Here is a 23,130-nt window from a genome sequence, read left to right on the forward strand (position 1 = left end):
CATCTTTGCAAACGTCAACCACCAGCTCGTGCAGATACCATCTTGTCAGTCATGGGTATTCCGTCGCAACCAGCGTCCAACGCTATCATCTACCTCACCCTCGGCGCTTTCCTGTAAGTCAAGCCAAGGCTTTGCGGGCAAGACAAGTGGGAACGGTGCAACTAACGTGGTTGGAATAGGGTCCTGGGATGCTACGTTGCATGGCGATTGCGACACCAGTCCAAGACCGAGTGGCTTTCTAGTAATCGCACACAGAAGGGTCAGACACTGTCTCAGCGCCCAGTTGCAGCAATCTTTTCCCCACCAGCTCTGCGCAACTTGCGCCGACATCTATGCTATCCTAATAGGACCCGACTGACTTTAAGACAGGCGTCCCGCTCGCTTTCAATTTCATCGCTAGTGGTGAGTGCATTCGTGCACCCAGTGTGCTTCTTTGCACATGAAGAAAGGCAGCGGCAGTATCGATTTTTATCGCGACCATGTTCAGCGTTCGACGACGACAGGGAAATGCTTCATCTGCAAACAAGACCCGTCTTCAAGCCCCGATGAAGCTTGATTGAAATCCTCCAGGTTCGTATTGAGATCTCTCACAGAAGCCGCTTCCCATCACCACTGCCGCGATAAAACTCATCGTAGTTCTCATTGCATGCAGGTGGCATGGGAAGCGGTCTTTTGTGCGGCTACACTGCGGGCGCTGAAACCAAAACCTGGCTCCAAAGACACGTGGTTTTCTTGTCCATGTCACAACTTGGAGCCTGGTGGAGGGGAAGCTGAGAAGTACCGTAAGAACTCGATCAAGATAATACTTGCGTGAGGAACGTGCTGCCGCTACTTTCCCCCTCTTAGAACTACCCCTCTCTCATTGATGCAAGTAGCTGACCTAGGTTGTTCCTACGCTCACAGCCCTCGGATCCGGTATTCTCTTCACGTATCCTCAGATTGCTACGATTGCGGGTGTGCAAGGCCTCTTGGTCTACGCGCTGTCTTCATCTTTGCCGCTGTTGGTGTTTGGTGCGCTTGGCCCAATCATTAGGCGGAAATGTCCCGAAGGGTTCGTTCTGACAGAGTGGACGAGACAGCGTTATGGAGCCATCGGAGGATTGTTCCTGAGCGTCTGCACGCTCATCACCATGTTCCTGTACATGGTAGCCGAGCTCTCAGCCCTCCAGCAAATCGTCACTCTACTCACCGGACTCAATGGCCTTCCCGTCGTCATTGTCGAATGTGCCGTTACCACCATCTATACCTGTAAGCCCCCAACGAATCAACACCTCATAAAGCGGTAGGGCTCAGCTGACAATATCCAGCGCTCGGGGGCTTCAAAGTCTCCTTTGTAACAGACAATATCCAAGGCGTAATGGTCATCGGCCTCATCATCATGGGCGTCATCGCCGTAGGCGTAGAAACAGACATTGACCGCTCCCTCATCGACCAATCCGGATACCTGGAATCCAGCCTCCTGGGCTGGCAACTCATCTACATCCTTCCTGTCGCTATCTTGTCCAACGACTTCTTCCTGTCTGGCTTCTGGATGCGCACTTTTGCTGCCCGCACGGACAAAGACCTCTGGATCGGCGTCTCGCTTGCTAGCGCCGGTGTGCTAATCATCCTCACTTTGCTGGGCGTTGGGGGTATGCTCGCCGCATGGTCTGGCGCATACACTATTGGCGACGAAGAAACCGGTTCTTTGGCCTTCTTCCTCTTGCTCGAGCGGCTGCCTGCGTGGGTCGTTGGCGTCGTTCTTGTCATGACGATTTCGCTTTCGACGGCTGCGTTTGATTCGTTCCAGTCTGCTATGATTAGCACGGGGAGCAACGATTTCTTCCGCAACAAGCTCAATATCTGGATCATTCGCGCTTGCGTTGTTGCACTCATCTTCCCCGTTGTTGTTGTCGCGCTGCGCAGTCCGGATATCTTGCAAATCTTCCTCATTAGTGATTTGGTTAGCGCGGCCGTGGTGCCTTGCCTTGTCATTGGGTTGAGCGACAAGTTTTATTTCTACCGCGGCTTCGACTTTGTTGTCGGTGGACTTGGGGGTATCTTCACCATCTTCTTGTTCGGGCTCGTGTACTACGATGGCGATGTTACACTTGCGGGGAACTTGCTGCTACTGGAAGGTGGATTGTATGCGAATGACTGGAGCGCTTTTGGTAAGTCCATTTCCCATATCTTTCTCCTCTCCCCCTAACTGCAATGATGAAACTCTGTACTCCCTACACACGATGAGGGCAATAACAAATTTCCAATTGTTCCTACTGAACGCAGTCACCAACTTGCTCCCATTTACCTTCTTTGCCTTGGCATGGGTGCTGACAATTCCTAGGCGCTTTCGTAGCGGCTCCGTTTGGAGGTCTGCTCTGGGCTTTTGCTGCTTGCGCTCTTCGCATTGGTTTCCTTTGGGTCAAGGCTAGGGTTCAGGGTCGCCGTTTCGACGCGCTTGATCGACCTATCCCGCGAAACATCGATAGGCATGGTGCTTTTGATGACCATGATGGCGAGACTGTGCTCGAGCATAGCGTGGAGACTGGCAGCAAGGGCAGGTTTTTCTGAGACTGGAGTGACATGGAAGGGTGAAGTGGGGGAGAGATGGGGGTAAACACGGAGTGAAGAAAATGAGCAAGCATCGTTCGACGATCTTAGATATTGCACTGTTGGTGGATATGATACGTACATGCGAGGCGGGGAGAGATGCTTTCAGTAAGTAGAAGGATCAATGTATTCTTACGTCGAACCAGCCCTCAACCATTCTCAGTCCCCGTTGTTTGGGTCGCAGAAAGCAAAATGTATGAACAGACGAATTAGATGATTGGTCTTGACTCAACACCGCAATGGAAGAGGCTAGTGAGTTGGTGTCACATCGCATGAAGTGTGTCGCTGGTAAGGCGAGCATCAGCGCTAACCTAGTCGGGTTGTACGAGATCGATCCCACCAATCAGACCCATTCAGCGCCTAACACTTCGCGCTGCACGGAAGCCGAAGCGTCTGTATCGACATATATACTGCGGTGACTGGCCCAAGACCTCTCGAGAGAAGTACTTATACCTGTCGAAGCTTCACCACGAACAGCCCCGGTGCAAAAATCAAAACCGCTGCAACACTTTCAAAATGCCAGCTTTTACCCTATATGGTTCTCGCGGTTCGACAAACACCGATCGTGTTCGCTTGACTCTTGCCGAAGGAGGCTTTACGGACTACGAGCTAGTGCTTGTGGACCTGCAGAAAGGCGAGCAGAAGGTGAGTATACCGCGTTGTTGTTTTTACAGAACGACATGACTTGTTGCCTCAGATGGCGGCAAAGATTGTCCAACGCTGACATTTACCTGAACGGCAGTCCCAAGAACACATGAAGCGTCACCCATGGGGTAAAGTTCCCGCAGTCACCTTCCCCTCCGGCTTCGCTCTCTACGAAAGCCGCGCCATCTGCAAATATCTAGCGAGGAAGTACTCGTTCCCACTTGTGCCGCAGGTTGGCAGCAGCACCGACGACATCGAAGCCGCCGCGCTCTTTGACCAAGCCGAATCAACAGAACTACTCTACTTTGCCGATCCCGCGGGTAAAATCGCATTTGAAATGTTTGTCAAGAAGAAGTACGCGGGGCTGGCTCCCAACGAAGCCGTTGTTTCAGACGCATTGCGGTCGCTTGAAGCGTTCTTGGACGTGGCGGATCGCCTGCTACAGGATAGAGAGTATATGGCTGGAAATGACTTTTCGCTCGCGGATATCAACTATATTCCATTGATGCAGAGATTGTTTGTGTGCGGGTATGGCGACGTGATACGAAGTCGCAAGGCGGTGAGTGCTTGGTGGGACCGCTGCGTGACAAGACCAGCTATACAGAAGATGCTGGCTGCTGATAAGGAAGCTGCGGCTGCAGCTGCGGCTCTCCGGTAGAGTAGAAGCGATCTAGAGGATAAGAGTCGTATAGAAGCTTCAAGACCATCTCACCGCGCGGTTTCTAGCTTGCTTGAATTATACGTTTATGCTTCTTTCAGTGTACAAGGACTTGGCGGTGTCGAATTTCTTTTTGCACATGTTTCGAAAAGCTTCTGGCAATGGCTGGCCATTGGGCTCCTGGAAATACCTGCGTTGTTAACGAGGCTGTCGATCCGCGAGTTAGTCTGGGATACTGATTGGAAAGCACCAAGTTTGGGAGAGTCGGACGTGGTATTTATGACTCCGGCTTCGACGGGAGTCCTATGTATTTGGATGCTGTATGGGCTCGCTCATTTCAGATAGTCGCCTTGAGCAAGATGTCTACAAGACGTGTCCAACCAATTTCCTCAGCGGCGGCCAATACACCACGCCAGGCAACGATACCGTCCGGTCTGACGAGAACACCACCTGTTGCACCTACTCCGCGATGCTGCTGCCATGTTCTATTTACATCGCGCCAACCTCCAGACCCAATGGTGATGATCTGAACCCTCTCATCGGCTATCCTCCCTACATTGCCACTTTCCACGAACAGCGTAAGCTTTTCCAGACTCAGGAGGTCCCGAATGGCTACGGTCTTGCCATCACGTTCTAGCCATGCATGCGGGAGATGATGGCCTGGAATCGTAGACATGTAGTACGTGTGGTGTACCAGCGTCCCATCCGGGAGCTGCTGCCCTCCATGAGTCGCCCCACCTTCAGAATTGATATCTGCAGAAGGATAGAACCAACCGACTTCATAGCCGGGGGCCTTGAACTCTGTATCCAGCTCTTGCGATGCCGCTTCGATGAGCATGCGCTTGCGTGCATAGTCTGGATGTTTTGGGTCGAAAAAGGACTTTGCGGCTGCGATGTTGGCTTCTGAAGTTTGCTGTGCGTCGACGCCGATTGCGCTGTCGATGTGGCCCGCGTGTGCGCGCATATTTTGGAGACTTGTTTGTCCGACTCGTTTTCCGACTTCTGATCGTTCAATGTAGTACGTGTCGAGTAAAGCGTTGTACTTTTGTTCATCCTTCAGTGCGAGGCACAATTTCCATATGAGGTTTTGCGCATCTTGGATTCCAGTGTTCATACCGAGCGCTGTACGGAGTCAGTAATCTGTGATGACGCGGGCGCGTTCTGATCTTACCTCCCCAAGGTGGAATACGATGGGCGCTATCACCGACGAGGAAGCAACGACCGGTACGCCATTCCGAAGCGTAGACGGCGTTCACTGTCCAATGGGTGAGACTGATCAGCTCGATGTCGAGATCTGAAATACCAATAGTCTTCTTCGCCCGATCTAGTGCTGTCTCTTCGTCGAATATCTGCGGATCGTCTTCGGTGATGCCACAAACGAACATCCATTCTTCGGCCTGCGGGTTCGTCATAGCTTCGGGCCATGGGCCGAGTTGGTAGAGATAGCCTGTTCGTGTACTGCCACCCATGGCCGGGTTGGTAAACCAAGTGATGAAATTACGAGCATCGTGGTGAAGCGGTCGAATTGGAGCACGTATGTGCGCGCTGATCATGGTCGTCAAGTTTGCCTCGCCTCCCCAACTGATTCCAAGCTTGTCAGTAAACTGCCGACCACCATCGGAGATGATCACATAGCGAGCTCTGCGTCGAAAGACCTCATTCGTATCCCGGTTTTGGACAGTGACCACGGTGAAATCCTCCTGGTTGACCACTTCCAGCACTTCGTGGCATGAGCGAATGCCCGTCGAATTCAGCTCGATAGCGCGGCGCTTCAGAATGGGTTCCAGACGTATTTGAGGCAAGATGCAGTACTTTGATGGACTGTGCGTGGCATATTCGGATGCATATTGACCACCTCCCCAGGCATCTCTCGAGAAAACTTCTCTGCCCTCGTCGCCGAGAGACGTGTACCATGCTGTTCGTCCCGCGATCTCGGCTGGCGTGGCTTGAGCATATACCTCCTCTTCTACTCCCATTACGCGAAATACTTCCGTCGTTCGCTGGTTAATGCCACATGCCTTGGGATGTATCGATGTTGAAGCATGCCTCTCGTATAATGTGTGCGCGATTCCTCGGATGGAGAGTAAGATGGAACATGTTAAACCAACGGGCCCGCCGCCGACGATAATGACTGGCTCGACACTTTCTTGTTCATTCTGCGTCATTGTGTTCGTGCGATGGTGGATTTATTACCTCTGGTGGATGCAAAGATAAAAAGATGATGATAGGCTTGAGAGTACTACGGACAGGGCCGCGCAAGGAAACTCTTGGCCAGTAATCAGAAATTTGTATCGTGTCTAGACAAATCGCTATCCTCATAAGCAAGTCCTCTCTCTGGTATATGCACTGCGGGGTCGCCTTGGCTTACTCCGCCTTGTGTGGGCCAGCCCTGGACTCGTTTGAAATGCTGAATGCTGCACTCTTCCAAACAGTACCTAGGTAGGATATACTCCCCGAAAGGAACCCGCTGCTCCATATTCCTGGCGTATCTCGTGTACGACAGTAGACGGTACTGGATCAACCTTCCGACGGAGTAGAGTCTGGACTCGCGGCTTCCCCGCACTAGCCCGATCGAAAGGGATTACCCCACAATCGCAAGCGCTCTCCAGGCTGTCAATTCGTCACTCCATAACATTATTGAAGTGGATGCATCATTATCATTATGCAAAGATGCCGAATTTACTGGTATGGGAGGTAGCGTAGAAGTAGCGAGCGGTCACTCGTCAGGCATTGGTTTTAAACGTGCAGACTCTACCGGACGTGGACAGCTTCTTCTCTGGCGGGTGGCCGACGTTTCAATTTCGCATAGTATCATAATGATAGCACGGATCGTAATGCATATATTCATGGAGAAAGGTATGAGAAGCTCGTCGCGCGTAGTAGAACTGCGACGTTATCAACCTTTGCTTGCAGCGGCATTCATATGGCCATGCTTGTAGATTGTCTTTCCCTCATAACCGTCTTCGCTTGCAGTCTTCTCAATACGGTCGTAGACACTCTGCTTTAAAGAAACCTGGTCTTTTTCGAGGAACAGTTTTGCAAGTCCTACCAAGCGTTGCTCTTGAGATGATGACGATATAACGATACCATCTAGGCGGTCGTATGCCCAAGCAAGAAGCAGTTCTGTTTCCGTGAGATGAGTCTCGTTCGATAACAGTCTTAACTCTTTTAGCAATGCTGGAGCTCCATCATGTGGCAGCTTGCCGGATAGAATAGACAAGAAACCGTAGTCTACGCTCGTGATCAGCGATGGCATGTAACTTGATCGTCACTGGGCCCAACTCACTCATATGAACTATGCCATGTTTCATCTCGTAGGAACTAAGATCCCGTAGTTTAGGATCGGAGAGTAAGAACGGGTTCATCTCGTACTCATTGATCTGCGGCTTGTACTTGATATCAGGAGCACCCATGAGATCTTCGTAGTCCGCAAGTGTCCTGTCTCGCGTGTTATCAAACGCTATGTGTAATACGTTGCTACGAATTCACCTACCAATTAGACAAGCCGATGATTCTCGCCATCTTCTGATCTTTGAGTTCTTCGAGAACTCTCCATGCTTCTCGGTTGGTCAAATTTCCTGGATGGCCTCTGGGCGGGAAATGAAGTTGCAACAGATCTACATAGCCGTCTAGTCCGAAGCGCTCAATCTCCTTCTTGGTACTCTCCACCATACTCTCTTTGCCTCTACATCCAAGCGCAGCATAGGTGTTGAGTTTTAAACTGAAGAACAAGTCCTTACGGGCGATCCCTGACGCCTTGATGCTTTCTGCCGCGGACTCGTTGTTGGTGTAAATGTCGCCGGTGTTGATATGTCGGAAACCCGCTTTAAGCGCCTGCGAGACTTCTTTACTACTGTCAGTAGGGAGGGGGTAAGCATGGTTGGGAGCCCATTGCATCAAAGATCCTAGTCCGAAGGCGAATCGTGGAACTGCGACGTTATCAACCAATATCGTTGTCTTCCTCGGTGCACCCATTGTGGTACAGGTTCGTTGTAAGTGCTTTGGAGGTCTACCTGACCTTTTTTGGGGGTAAGGGGGCGCTTTAAAACGTATCCCATCTGCCTTTCAGTAGACCCTAGGTGTTCGGAGATCCACTTTTATGTGTGGCCGGCTTTATATAGTGTGTGTACTATGAGTCTCTGGTCTCTGTTTAGTTGCTTCCTGTGCTTGGGGGTACTAGGTTCGTCCATATTGGCTGTGAGTGGAGAGAAAGGGCCCATACAACAAGGTGGTGATACCTAAAGTGGCTTGCAGATCACTAAGATAGAAGAGGTTTGGTTCTATCCGAGGTGACGCCGAACTTAGTGTCCCCACATACGAAACTTATGCCTGATACCACGGTAAAGGAACACGGTAAAGGAAGACGTTGGAACTTGCAGTTCCGCGCGACAAGATTGCAGCTAATGGCAGACCTATGCCGGTCTCGAAACCCTCGAATTGCCGACAGATCAAGCGATTGACGGGGCAAAGGACGCGTAATCCGTCAAGTCGGAGTTTCCCACCGCAAATACGACGCGTACGTGACTCTCACAATCGCCCCCACAAAGACCATTCCCATCTGTACTGCCTGAAACCATAGCTTACTACTGTACGAGAACTTCGTACTGATCAAGCCATTCCTGGATAGCGTCGGCGCGCTCGTGTCTCACGAGGTCTCTGCCTAGGCACCTTCATACTCCATTGCCAGCACGCATACATCGACTGCAGAGTGCCAGTCTTTCACCAAAGCATGCTGGGGGTGTGCCTAAAGATATTACCGCTTTACTTGGCGACTAAGTACTATTGATTCTTGATTGTTTGAGTAAATGACTGTCAACCCTCCCGCAAACTCACGAACAGTTGCGATCCATAGTAGGGGCCTGTGTGCAACTTATGGCGCCCGAAATTGAAGTTGACAAGCTTCTCTTCCAAGCCTTCAAACTCAGGCAAGATGGGAAGATGGCCTTTGATTTCTAGACTCATCGACTCCCCAGCGTCGAACACCATGCCTCCAGGCCAAAGACTGATCTCGAGCTCCACAATCTGACCAGGAAGTAACGGCTGCTTCGAAGTGTGAGGGTGATATACATAGGCGGGACCCATGAGCTTTCGGTATTCTTCTTGGCTGATGCCATCGATAGTTTCTTCGATCACCTCGCGATGTGACGCACGAAGTCGCCCGTTGGGACCGATATAGCGCCTGTAAACAGGCTCTGTTAGCTTTGCAAGAAAAGCTACCATACAGAGTACTCACCAGATGTTTTCTCGGGGTATTTGCTCCACTTTAGTTCCTTCGGGGAGATCTTCTATAGGAATGTTCTGATGCCAAAGGGCTTGACCATTATGATCCAGTTTGCGTATGACGATGTATACATCCTGCCAAAATCAGTGTGAAGAACTGGTTAGGGGTTCTGGAACTTACCATATCGTTATGATCATCTGTAGACATATATAGAGTAGCTTTGGAGATGCCGCAGAGTTCAGTATACCGATCGAATTTGTAACTGAAAGAGAGACCGTCATCGGTCTGAGACTCCGCATGATACTCAGCAGAGCTCGAGGCGTTCGGCTTTGACTTGCTCAGAGTCCTGGTCTTTGCGTCCAGGAAGAATGTGTGATAATGGAAGTCCACCGGTGGGTACTCTGATGCCGGACGATTGATCACGGAGGGACGGTTGTAACCGAGCATTGACTGGCGAACTTTGGGTGTCTTCTCCCACCCGTTGTCAAGTTCATACATATATTTGTCCAGAAACCTTTGTAGATCATCGATATTTTCCTCTTGATAGATGTCATGCCATTCTTGTGTGGCAGTCCATCGTAACCTAGTCCCTCCTATGTCAACAGGACGAAACTTTGAAGGGGGTTGGAGCATACCATTTTTCTTTCGAGCGACAAAGCTGAAACCCACGAACTGATCCCTCTGTATGTAGACCCGTAGAATAGCTGGCTGTGGCATACATAGGTACTGATATGTTCCAGAGCTTTGGTTTCTTGTCTTCCCAGTAATCACTCCAGAGTCCATATCTGTCGATCATTGCGCCTACATCTTCTCGCTCATTTGGACCTACAGAAGGGTGTGTCAGCAGAGAAGACCAAAACACACCGGAAAGGGAACTGACCGCAAGCCCACGCCATTAGGACGTCCCAGAAAGCATGGTCGGGAATACCACCACGGCAGATAGACTCTCTGTAGTAGTCTCCTAAGCCTTCCCAAGGAGCCATACAACAAAGGTGTGGAGGTTTCTCAGCAGCAATGAACCATTGCGTCGTACTGAGCCATGAGTTGCCAGCCATGGCCACTTTTGTGTTGCACCAAGTCTGCTGCGCGATCCACTCAATGCTGTCGTAACCGTCGCGGCCTTCTTGAGTGCCGTAGACATGAAAGTCGCCACCTGACTTGAAACTGCCTCTCGCATCGATATTGACTATCGCATAGCCTCGAGGAATCCATTCAGCCGGATCAGGTGCTTCCCACTTCTCGAGGCCGCTTGTTCGGTTGCGAGGTATACCTACTCTCCAAGGAAACATGTCAAGCTGCTGCATACCAGATCCAGTCTTTCCATACGGGCTCCATGGCATGATCGCGGGAACAGGTTGTCGATCTGACGACAAAGGACGGAACACATCGGCCAGAAGCTCGACACCGTCACGAAGAGGGATACGAACATCTTTCTCCCAAATCATGTCTTCGGATAATGACCGACGACCTTCATCCTTGGTCCATCCCTTCGGGAGAATTCGCCTTTCTGCCTCACCGTACTCCACCCACGTGTTCTTAGGCTCATGGTCTAATGATGTAAAAAGGACCGGAACAGAAAAACGTCCTGGGCGTTCTGACATTGCTTAATGCGAATGCGGTAATGGATTGATAGAGTTATTGTCTTTGGAGTTGGGCGTATCTCAGATGCTGTGCTGGGCATTGATTGTTGCCAAAGACCTCACTTTAAACGATCTGATAGAGGACAAATACTATCAACAGTTAAGAAGAGAAGATTTATTCGGGGTCGTAAAGCATACTGTCCCCATGATTTATACGAATGCTGGCTCAGCTAGGGTCAAAAATGTGATCCATGGTGATTGAGTCGGCTTCCCCACCCCCACAATTGGAAGAAACTGGGGAAACGTAAAGTGGCTGACGCCCGAACCTAGCACGGCCGATACAAAGCCGGCGGTCGTATCATCAAGTGATGGCTCACATGAACCGTCGCAGGGTCACGGACATGAGCAGGTCGAATCACGAAACATGGGAAAATACAGTGAAAGCGACTCAATTGATTCCACTATTTGTCTTGGAGGGCTGGCGCATTACCAGCGGCTTGTGTTTCCAGCAAAGGTTGCAATGCTGCCGCGAAGCTTGATTTTGAAGCGCTCCTCCCCATGATTCTTGACGACTCTTTATACAATCGCGCCACGCTCCGATCCGCTCCAAGAACGCCTATCCCAGTAACATGAGGCAGGTGGTCATGTTCAAGGTTCAGCCAGTCACCTATCTGGCTAAGATCAGAGGCTTGGTCAACTCTGATCATTGTTCTTCCATGGATCACGTCTGCTTGTTCGTTTCGGTCTGTTCTTTGTTCGGCCACAAGCTCGATGTAAGCATGGATATAAAGCGTACAGACGAGCAGAGCGATAGTGTCAACGTGTCGCAGCGTATTGGCGGTGCGAAAATACTGGAATAATTGCGCTGCCTGGTGTATACACTGCCTTGCTTGTCGGATCTGATGATTTAAGATACGCGATAACTCCTTTCGAGCATTGCTAACACCGGTTTCGGAGGACTGCCACCGAGTGAACGAATACAAGAGTCGCAAAGGAGTGAGATCGAAAATCGGCAGTATGCGGGCGATGATCGGAAAGTCGTCGGAAATAGAGCGGGGTTCTGCCATTGTCGGGAACTGCGATTCACCATATCTGCAAAGCACATCGAGTGCTGCGCGCGAGACGTCCGACACCGTACCGGAAGTCGACGCTGATCGTGTGGTGTTGGAATTCTCAGTATACAGCATCATTGCTCGCATCAAGTCTTGAGCTGCAGTGTACTGAACAAAAGCAGAAAGTAGCGTTATCAATCGAGCAGAACTGTCGAGGTTGTCCGGCACTTGACCTTGGAGCCCAATACTAGCAAGGGCGACGCACACTGTAGCTCGAGGTCGTGATGGAGCTAACTGCTGCCATTGCTGGAGATCAGCTTCCCAATGTGCTTCAGGTCCCGGTAGAGGAACTTGCAGTTCGGCGATGGTTAGCAGTGGTGGGATCAAGAACAATATCCCTTGTAGGCACTCGGTCACTGGTCTGATCAGCTCATAGGCTAGTCATTCAATTCGAATACTCACTCCAGGTAAAATATAGGACTCGACGCTCGGCCTCAATTCGTACCCACTGCGACCAGGGGTCGGGAGGTATTTCGGCAATTTCGTGGCTGTTCAAAACCGAGCCATCTTGTGATAAAAGTTTGCGACAGAGAGTGATAAGCACACTACGATTGAGCTGAAGTCTTATGAACGTCTTACGGCTTCCATCAAACATCATACAGTGCTGGAGCAACAGCAAAGATTGCATGCAAGCTAGTAGGTCTGAATCGAAACCTTCATCGGACTGGTCGCCGTTGTGGTGTTGTCAGCAAGGTCTCGCGGCGAGCAAGAGAGGGTACACCCACAGCTTTACCGAATATCCTTGGGCTGAGTTGGCGAAACAACGCCAGGTGTTTGTGCTTCTGAACCGCCTCGGAATTTTGGCAACCTATAAATGCCACAGAGAAGACAAGATGCCACCTTTCAGGTGATACCTTGAAAGTTGGTACGTGAAGAAGCGGCCAACGTCGGTGAAAGTGTTCGAAGTAGAGTTGTACGTATACGTCAAGATACTGTAGAGATGGAAATGTCTCTACTGTGTGGTTGAAGTCTGATGTAGGCATATCAGCGGTCAGCATCTTCAACATGTGATTACGGGTTTCTCCGTCAAGGCGCGGAACATGAGGCACAAATTCAGCAATGAGAGTGTCTTCATCATCCGCCAGGAATTGATCTTGCCTGTTGCTGTTGTTCGATGACAGGTACCCAGGTTCTAATGGAGATGCTAAAATGTCGCTGCTGATGCTTCTTTGCTCAGGCAATAAAAACATCGCGTTTGAGAGACCGTCGCTACCAAAGTAGAATTCCGGTATACCGCCGAACCCATATGCAAACGGTGCATTGACGGGCGCAAATGACCCTGACAAGAACATTGAAGTTTCTGTTAAAGGCTCTACTTGAGAACTGAGCAGTGGTCCGTCTGTGTCTGGATATGATGAAGCTTGGATACTCGCGATCGAAGTTTGCCTGGGTTCGTCCGCCGCAGATTCAGTGGAGAGGTCGTCCGGAACCATGGTAATGATCTCTTCCTCTTGGGATGATTGCGAAACGGGCGAGGGATCGCATCCTAGCCTTTCGTGGAGAACTCCATGCATACTAGTTGTCTCATCGAGAACCACGTCACTCACAGACTCTGACGTTGAAGTACGGTAAAGGCATCGACGTTTCCTGCTTGCACAATTGCTGCATACTGTTGTTCCGTTGCCATCACAGCGTTGCTTTCCTTTTGCACACGCTTTGCAGGCGCGTCGGTGTCGATTTGAACTTCTGTGTACCCAGTCTGCCAGCGCGGCAGGACCGTGTATGCTCACATGGCGTTTAAGCGTGTCGCTTTAGGCGAGAGGGATTAGTGGCTCGTCATCGATGGAATACAATGGTACGAGCTCACTTTCGCGGGAATGTTTTCATACAGATGCCGCACTGATGAGGGCGGCTGCCAGTGTGACGGTCTAGGTGACGGCTAAGATGCTCGCGACGTCGAAAAGACAGGTCACAGTGGGGGCATTCATAGTCAGCGGGATTGCCCTTCCCAAAACCAGCATCATCAGCACCGGTCGACATACAGAATGAATAACAAAAGGTGGAAAAGCCACGAGACTTCTTGCGCGACACTGTCGGACTTTGTGGCGGGGGCGGGGAAGAGGACATGAATCGGATCTGGTGTGTGGGGTAAGCCTCGGTCTCGCCTGGTAGGGTTTCTTGGTTCCGGATGAGCCGGTGGTCGCCGTTCGCTCGTTAGCCCACGCAATATCTAGGAGTTCAGATTTAGTGCCGAAACTCCACATTACGGGAAGACGCAGCTTGATCGTCGGGATCTATGCAACTGCGGGATCTGCCATCCTCATATCCGGTGAGTTCCAGATGCAGAAGCCACTATGCAACGCACGAATCAATCAGTAGGAACTACCTCCCACTGCCACATGGTCTATGAATTTGAAATGGCTTCGGTCTGATCGACGTGGAAACACACAGTACTACAGTATAAGCTGTCGTCGCCGTGTGGCGCTTTCTCAGGCCTGCATGTGCACGCGTCGGCAGTTGCAGCGGTAGGCATCATCTAGAGTCTCCTTCCGACTTACACAACATGATGAAAGCACACAGGGCCAAAGTCTGCTTCTTTCTAATATCATGCTACATACATTCGTGGACAATAAAGGCTCTCCAGTCATAGCACAATGGATGTGAGAGATAATATCAACAGACATCACACGGACTCGCGTTCGCCAGTCACGATTGACAATTTCCAATGCCATAGCGCGGATTTTTCGTCCGGCCATCCGTCTGCCATGGCTGTACTATCCGATCGTTAGCTGCACGTCCCGTGGCGTTCGAGTGATGTTGGTTGGTAAGATCAAGCACGATCGAACTTTGCGGGGTATAGCTGTTGTGGGGGATATCTGGGGTAAGGTAAATATGCAATATCTATATCTGGTGCCCCTTGCATGCGATGATTTAGCAATGATCTCAGTGCGTCTGTGCCTGAGCTGACACTTCAACTGATCAACATGTCGGATATGCGGAGACCTCTCGAGAAGCCAAGCACGGAAGTTGAGCGTCATGAACAAGTCGACATAGTCCCTAAGAACTCAGCCGTCTGTGCAAAGGGAGAAGAACAGACGATACACTTGAAGACGGCCATTGCTCTGATAGCAATGGGTGCCTTACAATTCACTACACTGTTAGCATTGGTTGGCCCACCTACAGTGGTAAGCTGAGTTCTATCTCATTGTCGTTGTGTCCTTCGATAGACTGACCACTGGACTATAGCTCGACAATATTGCTTCAGCGTTTCCTAATCCCCAGTCGAAATACTGGATAATCAATGCTTCCACGCTGGTTCAAGCTGCACTCGGACCTTTCTTCTCCTCGGTTTCAGATGCGTTCCAAATCCGGAAAGGCATAATATTGGGCTTGGTCATATTGGCTATCATCGGTTCGGCTATCATACCAAATTCTGAGTCCATCTACCGAGTTGTCGGTGGGTCAATCATGATTGGTTTCGGACTCACGTCAGCTCCCTTGAGCTACGCTGTCCCTAGTGAGATCGTGCCGCGAAGATGGAGGTCAGGTCAGTCCCCTCTTGGCAACAACTGCAGCTGTACTGTGCTCATAGATTGAGACAGTCTGTCAGGGTTTCATCAACATGTGTGGCACTTTGGGGGCTATCACAGGGCCTCTCGTCAGTAAGTTGGCTTGCTAGGACCATTTCCTACATGGAGGTCTGACAAGCTCTAGTCGGTGCATTTACAAACAACAATCCAACTCAAGGTTGGCGTAACTTCTACGTGAGTTTACACTACTACCGGCATGAGCTATTGGGACCTCGTTGATCGATGATAGTGGCTTCAAACAGGGCTTTGGGCTTTCAGCGCCGTTGGCATCTTGATTGGCTATTCGCCACCGAAGAGGACCATGGACGGATCCACATTCCACTCGAACCTTAGACATATAGATTGGATCGGTTCAGTGATTCTTACTGCAGCTATTACATTATTCTGCGCTGGATTTAACTTTCAGTCCACGTATGGGTGGAGCAGCGGACAATTTCTTGGCCCTCTTATCTCTGGATTCGTGGCTTTTATTGCTTTTGGTCTCTACGAGACATACGGTACAAAGACAGGGATCATACCACACGAGCTCTTCAATGGTAACCGCAAGTATGGCTGGGCCATTTTGAACTTCGCAATCTTGTTCTTCATCGAAGGACTCACCTTCTTCGCCATTATAACGTTCTACCCAGCGTTGTAAGTATAGATCTGCTTGTACATTATAGCATTACTAATGTGACTTCACATAGGACGAGTGCGCTGTTCACTTCAAACCCTATACAAATAGCTGTCCGCCAGCTTCCGTTCTACTGCTTGATCGGTGGGGTCACGTTGATCTATGGCTGGGCAAGCAGCTACTTCAGGGACATCAAGTACAATTTATTCGTGGCATGCATCATCTATACTGGCGGCATTGTCGGGCTCGCCACCGTACAGCCTGGACAATCTGCAGTGGCACTTGGCACTATCGCTCTTGCAGGCGTCGGTCTAGCTGGACCCTTGATATTGATCATTACTGGTGTGCAACTTGCGGTGCCGCACCATCTTATCGCAACAGCAACAGCGTTGGTGGTTTCCTGCCGCACCTTGGCTGCATCCATCTTTGTTGCCGCGTATTCGACAGCACTCTCGTCTCGCCTCGGCACATACATTCCCTCGTATATCGCGAGAGCGGTCACTCAGGCAGGACTACCAGCTTCTTCCATAGGGCCCTTTATTGGGGCGTTCTCGAGCCACGATGAAGCCGCACTGGCGCGAATTCCCGGGATCACACCGGCAGTTCTCGGAGCGGCTGGCGGAGCAATGCAGCAGGCCTTTGCCGATGGCGTTCGCGTTGTTTTCATAATTGCCGCTCCGTTTGGGGCTGTTGCTTGTATCCTCTGCTTGTTCCTCCCCAGTTTCAAGGAGGTCATGGATCGAAAGATCGACGCACCACTGGAACATACGAAAAAGCACCATGAAGAGAAGGAGATTACTTGATGGCATCCTTCAGTCTAGACGACGTAGTAGCGCGTTGGAAGCTGCGAAACTGGTGTTTGCGACGGGTTGGAAGATCAAGATCGACACTGTATTTCTAAAGCAAAGCATTATGTCAGACGTCAAGATGGCTGTGCTAGGAAGACGTTATCGGCCCGATAGCGCATTGCGTCAGTGAAGCTACACAAAGTTATTGTGTGGGGTATTGTTAATAGCCCTAAGTAATTGGTGTACGGAATCGATAGTGTCGGTATTTCGCTCTTATTGCACGTTTCCGACCGAGTTTCTTGCAGTCAAGCGTTGCGCATGTTGTATGCGTTGGAGTTGTATGTCGGTCTTTCGCTCTTACCTACACCACCTCGGCCGAGCCTAACGTGCTCACGGTTCGGCCATCACTCGTTGCATACGACACGTAAAACAACGATGGAAGGATATAAATCACTGTATAGGTTTCCTATATATAGAGTGTATGGAGTCTCTCTTCCTACCTACAAGAAGGCTTTTCAACCAATTCCCAAACGACAATATATCATCATTCAACGACAGGAAGTTTAGCAATATAAAACGTTATGGCGGCACCTGGAGGTCGTTATTTCATCCAGGAGAAGTTGAAAGATCCAGCTGTACATCATGAAAGTTACAAACAGTTGTGGGAAACGAAGTGGAAACAGCTTGTAAGTCACACATGATCCCTGCTTCACACCACCATGCACTTCAGATATCAGCAAAGTCGTCATTCCAGCACTCATTCCAATCCCAGGCAGAATTTGGGATATATCCATTCATGTTCAGCACAGCTAAGGACTTTGAGCCGATAGTTGAGGATCTGGTGAAGCGTGACTTCAAACCACCTTATGACTGCGATGAATACGCAAGAGCACATTTTCCACAAGCTGAAAAACTACTTGATGTGGCCAGAAAAGCGGATGCCAAAGGCGATATCGAAAAGGCAAGCGAATATTATCTCAGAGCCAGTGCGATATACCGTGTTGCGCGCTTTCCTACACTGCGTTCTAACGCGCAAAGAGAGGCGTGGCGCCTACAGAAGGAATGCTGTCTCAAGGGCCTCAGTCTTCGACCGCACCCTATCCTGGAAATCAATGTTCCACACACACACAGCTTACCCATAGAGGGTGACGAGATTCCAATATATTATTTGCTTCCTGCTGAAGCGAGCATGCAAAACCGTGTTCCCTGCCTGATTTTTATCACAGGCCTGGATGCGTATCGAACCGAAGCTGCAATTTTCATGGATGCATTCCGCAAACTAGGCATCGCTACCATAGCCATCGAAGTTCCGGGAACTGGAGACTGTCCTGCTTCACGTACAGACCCGAAATCTCCAGATCGTCTGTATTCAAGCCTTTTCGGTTGGATCGCCCAGCAGGACAGCCTTAATATAGACAGGGTTGGAGTATGGTCCTACAGTACGGGCGGTTATTACGGAATCCGGATCGCGCACACACATCCTGGAGATCTGATTGGAGTTGTTTCTCAAGGAGGTGGATGTCATCACATGTTTGACCCAGAGTGGCTTAACCATGTGAACCATCTCGAGTACCCCATGGACTTAGCAGGTGCATTAGCTGACAAGTTTGGTTATGGAAACGACGTTGAAGCCTTCAAGTCGGAGGCCTCTGACAAGTTTTCGCTGCTCAAGGGTAAGTTATGACTGTACAAAACACATGCAAAACAAACGCTGACTTCGTATCCCCACATAATTAGACGGCACTCTCGACAAACATAAATGCGCACGTCTCCTCTTGGTCAACGGAACGGACGACGAAGTATTTCCTATCGATGACCTCTATCTTGCGCTGCAGCATGGCGCAGCAAAGGAAGCTCGTTTTGAGACCGGTGCTATGCATATGGGAGGAACGCTGAGCTACTATATGTCTATCAGGTGGCTACTCGATTTGTTCGAAAAAGACGCCGATCCGGCAGTCGTCTTGCAAGCTTTTTCATTCAAACCTAGATACTAAAGCTTACCAAGGAGCTCCATTTCTCTCGCGTTGCACTACACTTGCATCCCGTTTGAAGGTATATATAGTGCTCGAAAGATAGATTTGGCTTGACCCCTGAGTTCCTAATGAGTATACTGAATTCAAGGATGTTTGTAATAGTATTGATATGCTTTTCTTCTCGAGGACCTTTCCCTCAGTGAGACTATCTTGTTCCCAATGCACGTACGATGACTGCCAACTACAGTCGGGCCTCAAGTGCACGGACACGGTACGATAACAGCCTTAATACCGCAAACGCCGCTTTGGGACACAAAACGGGACAACATTGCTCCGCAATAACAGTACAATGTACCGCGTCAAGAGTGTTCATTATCACGTGATGTTATTCTTTGATGTGTGTTTTCGGTCTGTGTGGTCTGACAAGATATTTGGTATGCCAATTCCAAGTCGAAAATGAGTTAACAGCTCGTTAAACGACCTTGTTATCTCTCCTTCGATACTTGTTCGATATATCATGGCCTCGTGCGACCAGACGATACTAGTTACTGGTGCGAACGGCTACGTAGCCAGTCACGTCGTGCGAGAACTACTGAAAAAAGGCTTTATAGTTTGAGGCACCGTATGATCCCAAAGAGCCGCACCGCAATTGCGGAATACGTTTCCTGACTATATCGATTCGACGTTGATGGCAGCCGAGTCGTGGAGGCAACCGGGATTGAATACCTTCCACTATCCCAGACGATTGTGGACACGTTCATGACGACAGTGTTGAACTGAAGTGGCTCTAAACCTGAAATGCTTCGTTTGTGAAGGATCAAGACTCTCGTGCTCGTTCGCGTTACAACTGTCCTTTCCAGGTCACCAAGTGACTTCCCCCAATAGTCGGAGGCGCGATATCACTCATTTCGTATTGACCCAATTCGTCCCAGAGATATGCTACGCTTCTAGGCTCCATTCGCATCCAGCCAAAGTAGCGTTGTCCACCCACCCTTGGGTTCCGCGAATTATAGTCCTCTGCACGGTAGTCGGCATCTACACATTTAACAATAGAAGCGGCAGGGTCTGACAGAACCTCGTCGTCGGCGAAAAGGAATATTCGGTGCAAGTTGAAGTCTGCGTTCAGTGGTTGGCTACCCTCGCCACTGCTACTGTTGTACAACTGGCGAAGTTGATCTATGTCGAGGCCAGCTAGGGCAGGGTCTGAGTGTGCATCGAGACGGAAAAGCGACCACAATTCCTGGAATTTAGGGTCTTCTTCTTCTTCTTCTTCTTCTTCTTCTTCTTCAACAGAGTCGGTTAAGCTTCTTGCTTCGTCGTGCGCACTAGTCTGGATGGTTTCGAGAAGTCGCTGCCATTGCTGGTCGGAGGAAGGTCCGTATCCAGTGCGGTAGATGGTAAAGCCCCAGTGTCTGTAGCCAACAAAATCATAGTCCGAAGAGATGGAAAGGTCCCTCAACCATTGTTGGGCGAGGTTACTCATGGTGGTGGCGCGAAAGAAGTCGATCTGATGCCCAGTGCAATATAGAGGCCCGAACTTAACGAATGTAGTAAGGATGCGGTTGCTTTGATGTGAATAGCTCAAGCGTAGTCCGGCTTAGTGAACTTATACTTCGGTCAAGGACTGCAGACATGTGACGCAACCGAGAGGCACAGTCGCGTATTGTACTGGCTCTAAGGATTCACTAAGAGCTGGGCGGGTGTTGCCTGCGCACGGACAGCGCTGCCAAGCCGGATGAAGGCCTTAGAATCCTCGGCCCATTGCTTCCTTCGCCTGCTTCACTTTGTTCATTCTGAACAGCGCGCGATGGAAAGTCTTCTGGCGATAGATTTTCGCACGAATCACGCGCTACCCATGCCTTTACCCGGCGGTACCTTACGACGAGCGGATAGAATAAACAACGGTTTGTCGTACTCTAACAGCTCATCACCTGACACGATCCAACTCAACCTAAACACCGAAAAGTCTCTTCATTCCAAAGAACCAAAGCTTGCCTGAGTTACTCGATATACACCCCTATCACTCCCAACCGGTCTTGATTGTCATATGAGCTACGCTAGAACACCTCAAATGATGCGATTTATACTTCTATCTAGACATTCCAAGTGCAAGATACCCGTACCTGATAGTGCGACATGTACACTTCGTACTTCTGTAGCTATTTCTAGTACCTCGCACTCTGAACATTCTTGTGATCTTGGTAGGAATTTACATTATTCAGCTTCTGTACGTCCTAGACTACAGTTCATTGATTGTGCCTTGATAGCCACGTTTACTGTGAAATACACAGAACATGTTTATAAATCAGCTACTATATCATCCAAAGCCTTTTCCCCAATCATAAATGTCGGCAGACTAGGTAACTCTCCCGGCTGTACTGGGAAAATAGAACCATCAACAACACGAAGGCTATCGACTCCACGAACACGGAACTTGGAGTCTAGAACTGCTAGCGGGTCATCATCTGAGCCAATCGCACAGGTACCAGTGACGTGGTGTGAATAGACGTTTGTGCGGTGGAATCTAGCCTGAGCGTCGTCGGAGCAAAGAGTGCCAGCGGCACATGGTCGCAACTCGGTGAAAGTGTTGTTGGAAAGTTCTTGAAGCGCAGGGCGAACAGTGTTGATGGCTTCTACCATCGATGCGAGATCATCGTCGTCTCCTTGCGAGAAGAAGCCTAAGTGGATATTTGGCATATCCCGAGGATTGGCGGACTTCAGAGTTACCGAACCATTAATGTTCCTTGGGTGAAGTTGCATGAAACCACATGTGAACTCGTTAGGGTTCCACCCAGGCATACCAGGCCAGAATCCAATAAATTGCATCGCGCCGCAGTAGAAGTGTATATCTCTGGTCCTTAGCGCTTTCGAGGTTTTCGCGAAGATATCATAGAAGCCGTACACAGTGTTGGCGAAGGTTCCGTAGATAGTTGTCTCGTAGTTGTCGTGCATGTTTATCCCCACACCGGGAAGATCCTTAACGATAGGAATGTCGAATTTATTGAGCTCGTCTTCGGGCCCAATGCCACTCAATTTGAGAAGCTGCGGAGTGTTGTATACGCCACCAGAGACGATCACTTCCCTGGAGGCAAATGCTTTGCCAGCAACGCCTTGTATATTAGGGTCGTACCTTGGATCAGCAGAATACATGCTTTTGCCTTCGAGAAACTCAACTCCGATGGCTTTAGGTCTCGAGACCTTTGCTCCCTTCCCCTCAGCTTTGGAAAACAATATTCTAGTCGCCAGAGTGTTTAGCTGGATATATAGTGGGAAGCGCCTTGCGTCAGCCAGTGTTTGGCGGATGTAATTGTTCGGGCTGGACCGAACTCCATGGTCTGAATGGGTGAAAGGCCCGAAAACTCCGACAGTATCATCCCTGTCTGGGGAGTCCCCATTGATATCTCTGGTTACAAGATGCGTCAAATTCCAGACACCTTCACCCGCGACTGCGTTCTGGTGTCTAAGGGCCAGTTCTGCTGCAGGTGTTGTGTTGTAGGCCCAAGATACATCACCCAGCGATGTATCGATGTAGCCAGTAAACCCATGGGTAGGAGTGCTCCCATTGACGAGATAGTGACATCTTTCCAGCCTCACAAGATATTGGCGCATGTTCGCTGTACTCCACGAGTCGTCCCCGGTGATATTGACAATGTCTTGCCAGTCGACGTCGGCTGGAAGAGAAATTGACGCAGCGTTGTGCATCGTGCAACCTCCAAGAGTTCCTGCTCTTGGGTAGTAGACCCCAAGGCGTTCGGCACCGGCTGGCGGATCCAGTCCAACATAATATTCCCCATTTGCCTGTCTCCAGGTGGTAAACTCAAATCTTTCGTCAAATTGGGGCTCGTCTCGACTAACGAAGAAGTCCCAACGAGTTAGAGGATCATTTATAGCAAGTGTGTTGTTCCAGACTGTTGCCGAATTGGAGTTATTCCATTGATCGTCTCCAGCTTCGATGAGCAGAACGGAATGGCCGGCCTTGGCAAGGTTCGCTGCAAGTGGTCCTCCACCTGGACCAGATCCAATGACGATGTATTCATAAGTATTGTTAAGTTTGAATTCCGCGGCCCTTACCAAAATTCCGAAAAGGGGTAGGAGAAGGTGGTAATGCATGATTCTGATCTGCTCTGTATATCAAGACTTTCCGAAACGGTGATTATTCAGCCGTACCTCGAAACAATATAAGCGGGTAATAGTTCAAAGAATATCTTACTGTCGTTTTATACAACTCAGTCTATCGGTGAGAATGTGCCTCGAGGTATTCACTACCAAGAGTCCAACGGCGTTAAGAGTTGGCGAACCCCCGAAACGCGAAAATACGCATTTCATGTCCTGTTTGTTCCTCCGCTTTTAGTAGACTTGGTGCATCTCAACTTGGGAAGGGAGGGGGCCGTGTCCCATGTCACAGGGTTCTGCCAGCTAAT

The 23,130-nt window shown here is 49.9% G+C and overlaps 9 protein-coding genes across 9 annotated transcripts; 4 read left to right on the forward strand and 5 right to left on the reverse strand.

Moving 5' to 3' along the window:
* Positions 1-51: 51 nt before the first annotated feature.
* On the forward strand, positions 52-2,550 carry AA0111_g7027 (hypothetical protein; the record flags this gene model as incomplete). The annotated part of the gene is made up of 6 exons (XM_028653316.1): positions 52-113; positions 180-259; positions 370-402; positions 904-1,248; positions 1,308-2,150; positions 2,324-2,550. 6 exons carry the CDS (start codon positions 52-54, stop codon positions 2,548-2,550), a joined length of 1,590 nt encoding a protein of 529 aa, XP_028505336.1.
* A 555-nt stretch (positions 2,551-3,105) lies between these two features.
* Positions 3,106-3,892, forward strand: AA0111_g7028 (hypothetical protein; the record flags this gene model as incomplete). The annotated part of the gene is made up of 2 exons (XM_028653317.1): positions 3,106-3,234; positions 3,332-3,892. The coding sequence occupies 2 exons, from the start codon at positions 3,106-3,108 to the stop codon at positions 3,890-3,892; spliced, it is 690 nt and encodes a 229-aa protein (XP_028505324.1).
* A 337-nt stretch (positions 3,893-4,229) lies between these two features.
* On the reverse strand, positions 4,230-6,057 carry AA0111_g7029 (hypothetical protein; the record flags this gene model as incomplete). The annotated part of the gene is made up of 2 exons (XM_028653318.1): positions 4,230-5,014; positions 5,064-6,057. 2 exons carry the CDS (start codon positions 6,055-6,057, stop codon positions 4,230-4,232), a joined length of 1,779 nt encoding a protein of 592 aa, XP_028505323.1.
* A 731-nt stretch (positions 6,058-6,788) lies between these two features.
* AA0111_g7030 (hypothetical protein) lies at positions 6,789-7,867 on the reverse strand (the record flags this gene model as incomplete). The annotated part of the gene is made up of 3 exons (XM_028653320.1): positions 6,789-7,123; positions 7,179-7,330; positions 7,386-7,867. The coding sequence occupies 3 exons, from the start codon at positions 7,865-7,867 to the stop codon at positions 6,789-6,791; spliced, it is 969 nt and encodes a 322-aa protein (XP_028505356.1).
* An 837-nt stretch (positions 7,868-8,704) lies between these two features.
* Positions 8,705-10,714, reverse strand: AA0111_g7031 (hypothetical protein; the record flags this gene model as incomplete). Its single annotated transcript, XM_028653321.1, has 5 exons — positions 8,705-9,071; positions 9,126-9,247; positions 9,294-9,696; positions 9,749-9,938; positions 9,994-10,714. The coding sequence occupies 5 exons, from the start codon at positions 10,712-10,714 to the stop codon at positions 8,705-8,707; spliced, it is 1,803 nt and encodes a 600-aa protein (XP_028505357.1).
* A 4,015-nt stretch (positions 10,715-14,729) lies between these two features.
* Positions 14,730-16,751, forward strand: AA0111_g7032 (hypothetical protein; the record flags this gene model as incomplete). Its single annotated transcript, XM_028653322.1, has 6 exons — positions 14,730-14,930; positions 14,992-15,292; positions 15,348-15,407; positions 15,460-15,509; positions 15,565-15,968; positions 16,022-16,751. The coding sequence occupies 6 exons, from the start codon at positions 14,730-14,732 to the stop codon at positions 16,749-16,751; spliced, it is 1,746 nt and encodes a 581-aa protein (XP_028505354.1).
* A 781-nt stretch (positions 16,752-17,532) lies between these two features.
* On the forward strand, positions 17,533-18,730 carry AA0111_g7033 (hypothetical protein; the record flags this gene model as incomplete). The annotated part of the gene is made up of 2 exons (XM_028653323.1): positions 17,533-18,409; positions 18,474-18,730. The coding sequence occupies 2 exons, from the start codon at positions 17,533-17,535 to the stop codon at positions 18,728-18,730; spliced, it is 1,134 nt and encodes a 377-aa protein (XP_028505355.1).
* Positions 18,731-19,550: 820 nt separating this feature from the next.
* On the reverse strand, positions 19,551-20,192 carry AA0111_g7034 (hypothetical protein; the record flags this gene model as incomplete). The annotated part of the gene is made up of 1 exon (XM_028653324.1): positions 19,551-20,192. The coding sequence occupies one exon, from the start codon at positions 20,190-20,192 to the stop codon at positions 19,551-19,553; it is 642 nt and encodes a 213-aa protein (XP_028505472.1).
* Positions 20,193-21,007: 815 nt separating this feature from the next.
* Positions 21,008-22,819, reverse strand: AA0111_g7035 (hypothetical protein; the record flags this gene model as incomplete). The annotated part of the gene is made up of 1 exon (XM_028653325.1): positions 21,008-22,819. One exon carries the CDS (start codon positions 22,817-22,819, stop codon positions 21,008-21,010), a length of 1,812 nt encoding a protein of 603 aa, XP_028505353.1.
* Positions 22,820-23,130: the final 311 nt, after the last annotated feature.

Source organism: Alternaria arborescens (genome assembly GCF_004154835.1).
Source record: "Alternaria arborescens strain FERA 675 chromosome Unknown contig_15, whole genome shotgun sequence".
Classification (NCBI taxonomy): Eukaryota; Fungi; Ascomycota; class Dothideomycetes; order Pleosporales; family Pleosporaceae; genus Alternaria; species Alternaria arborescens.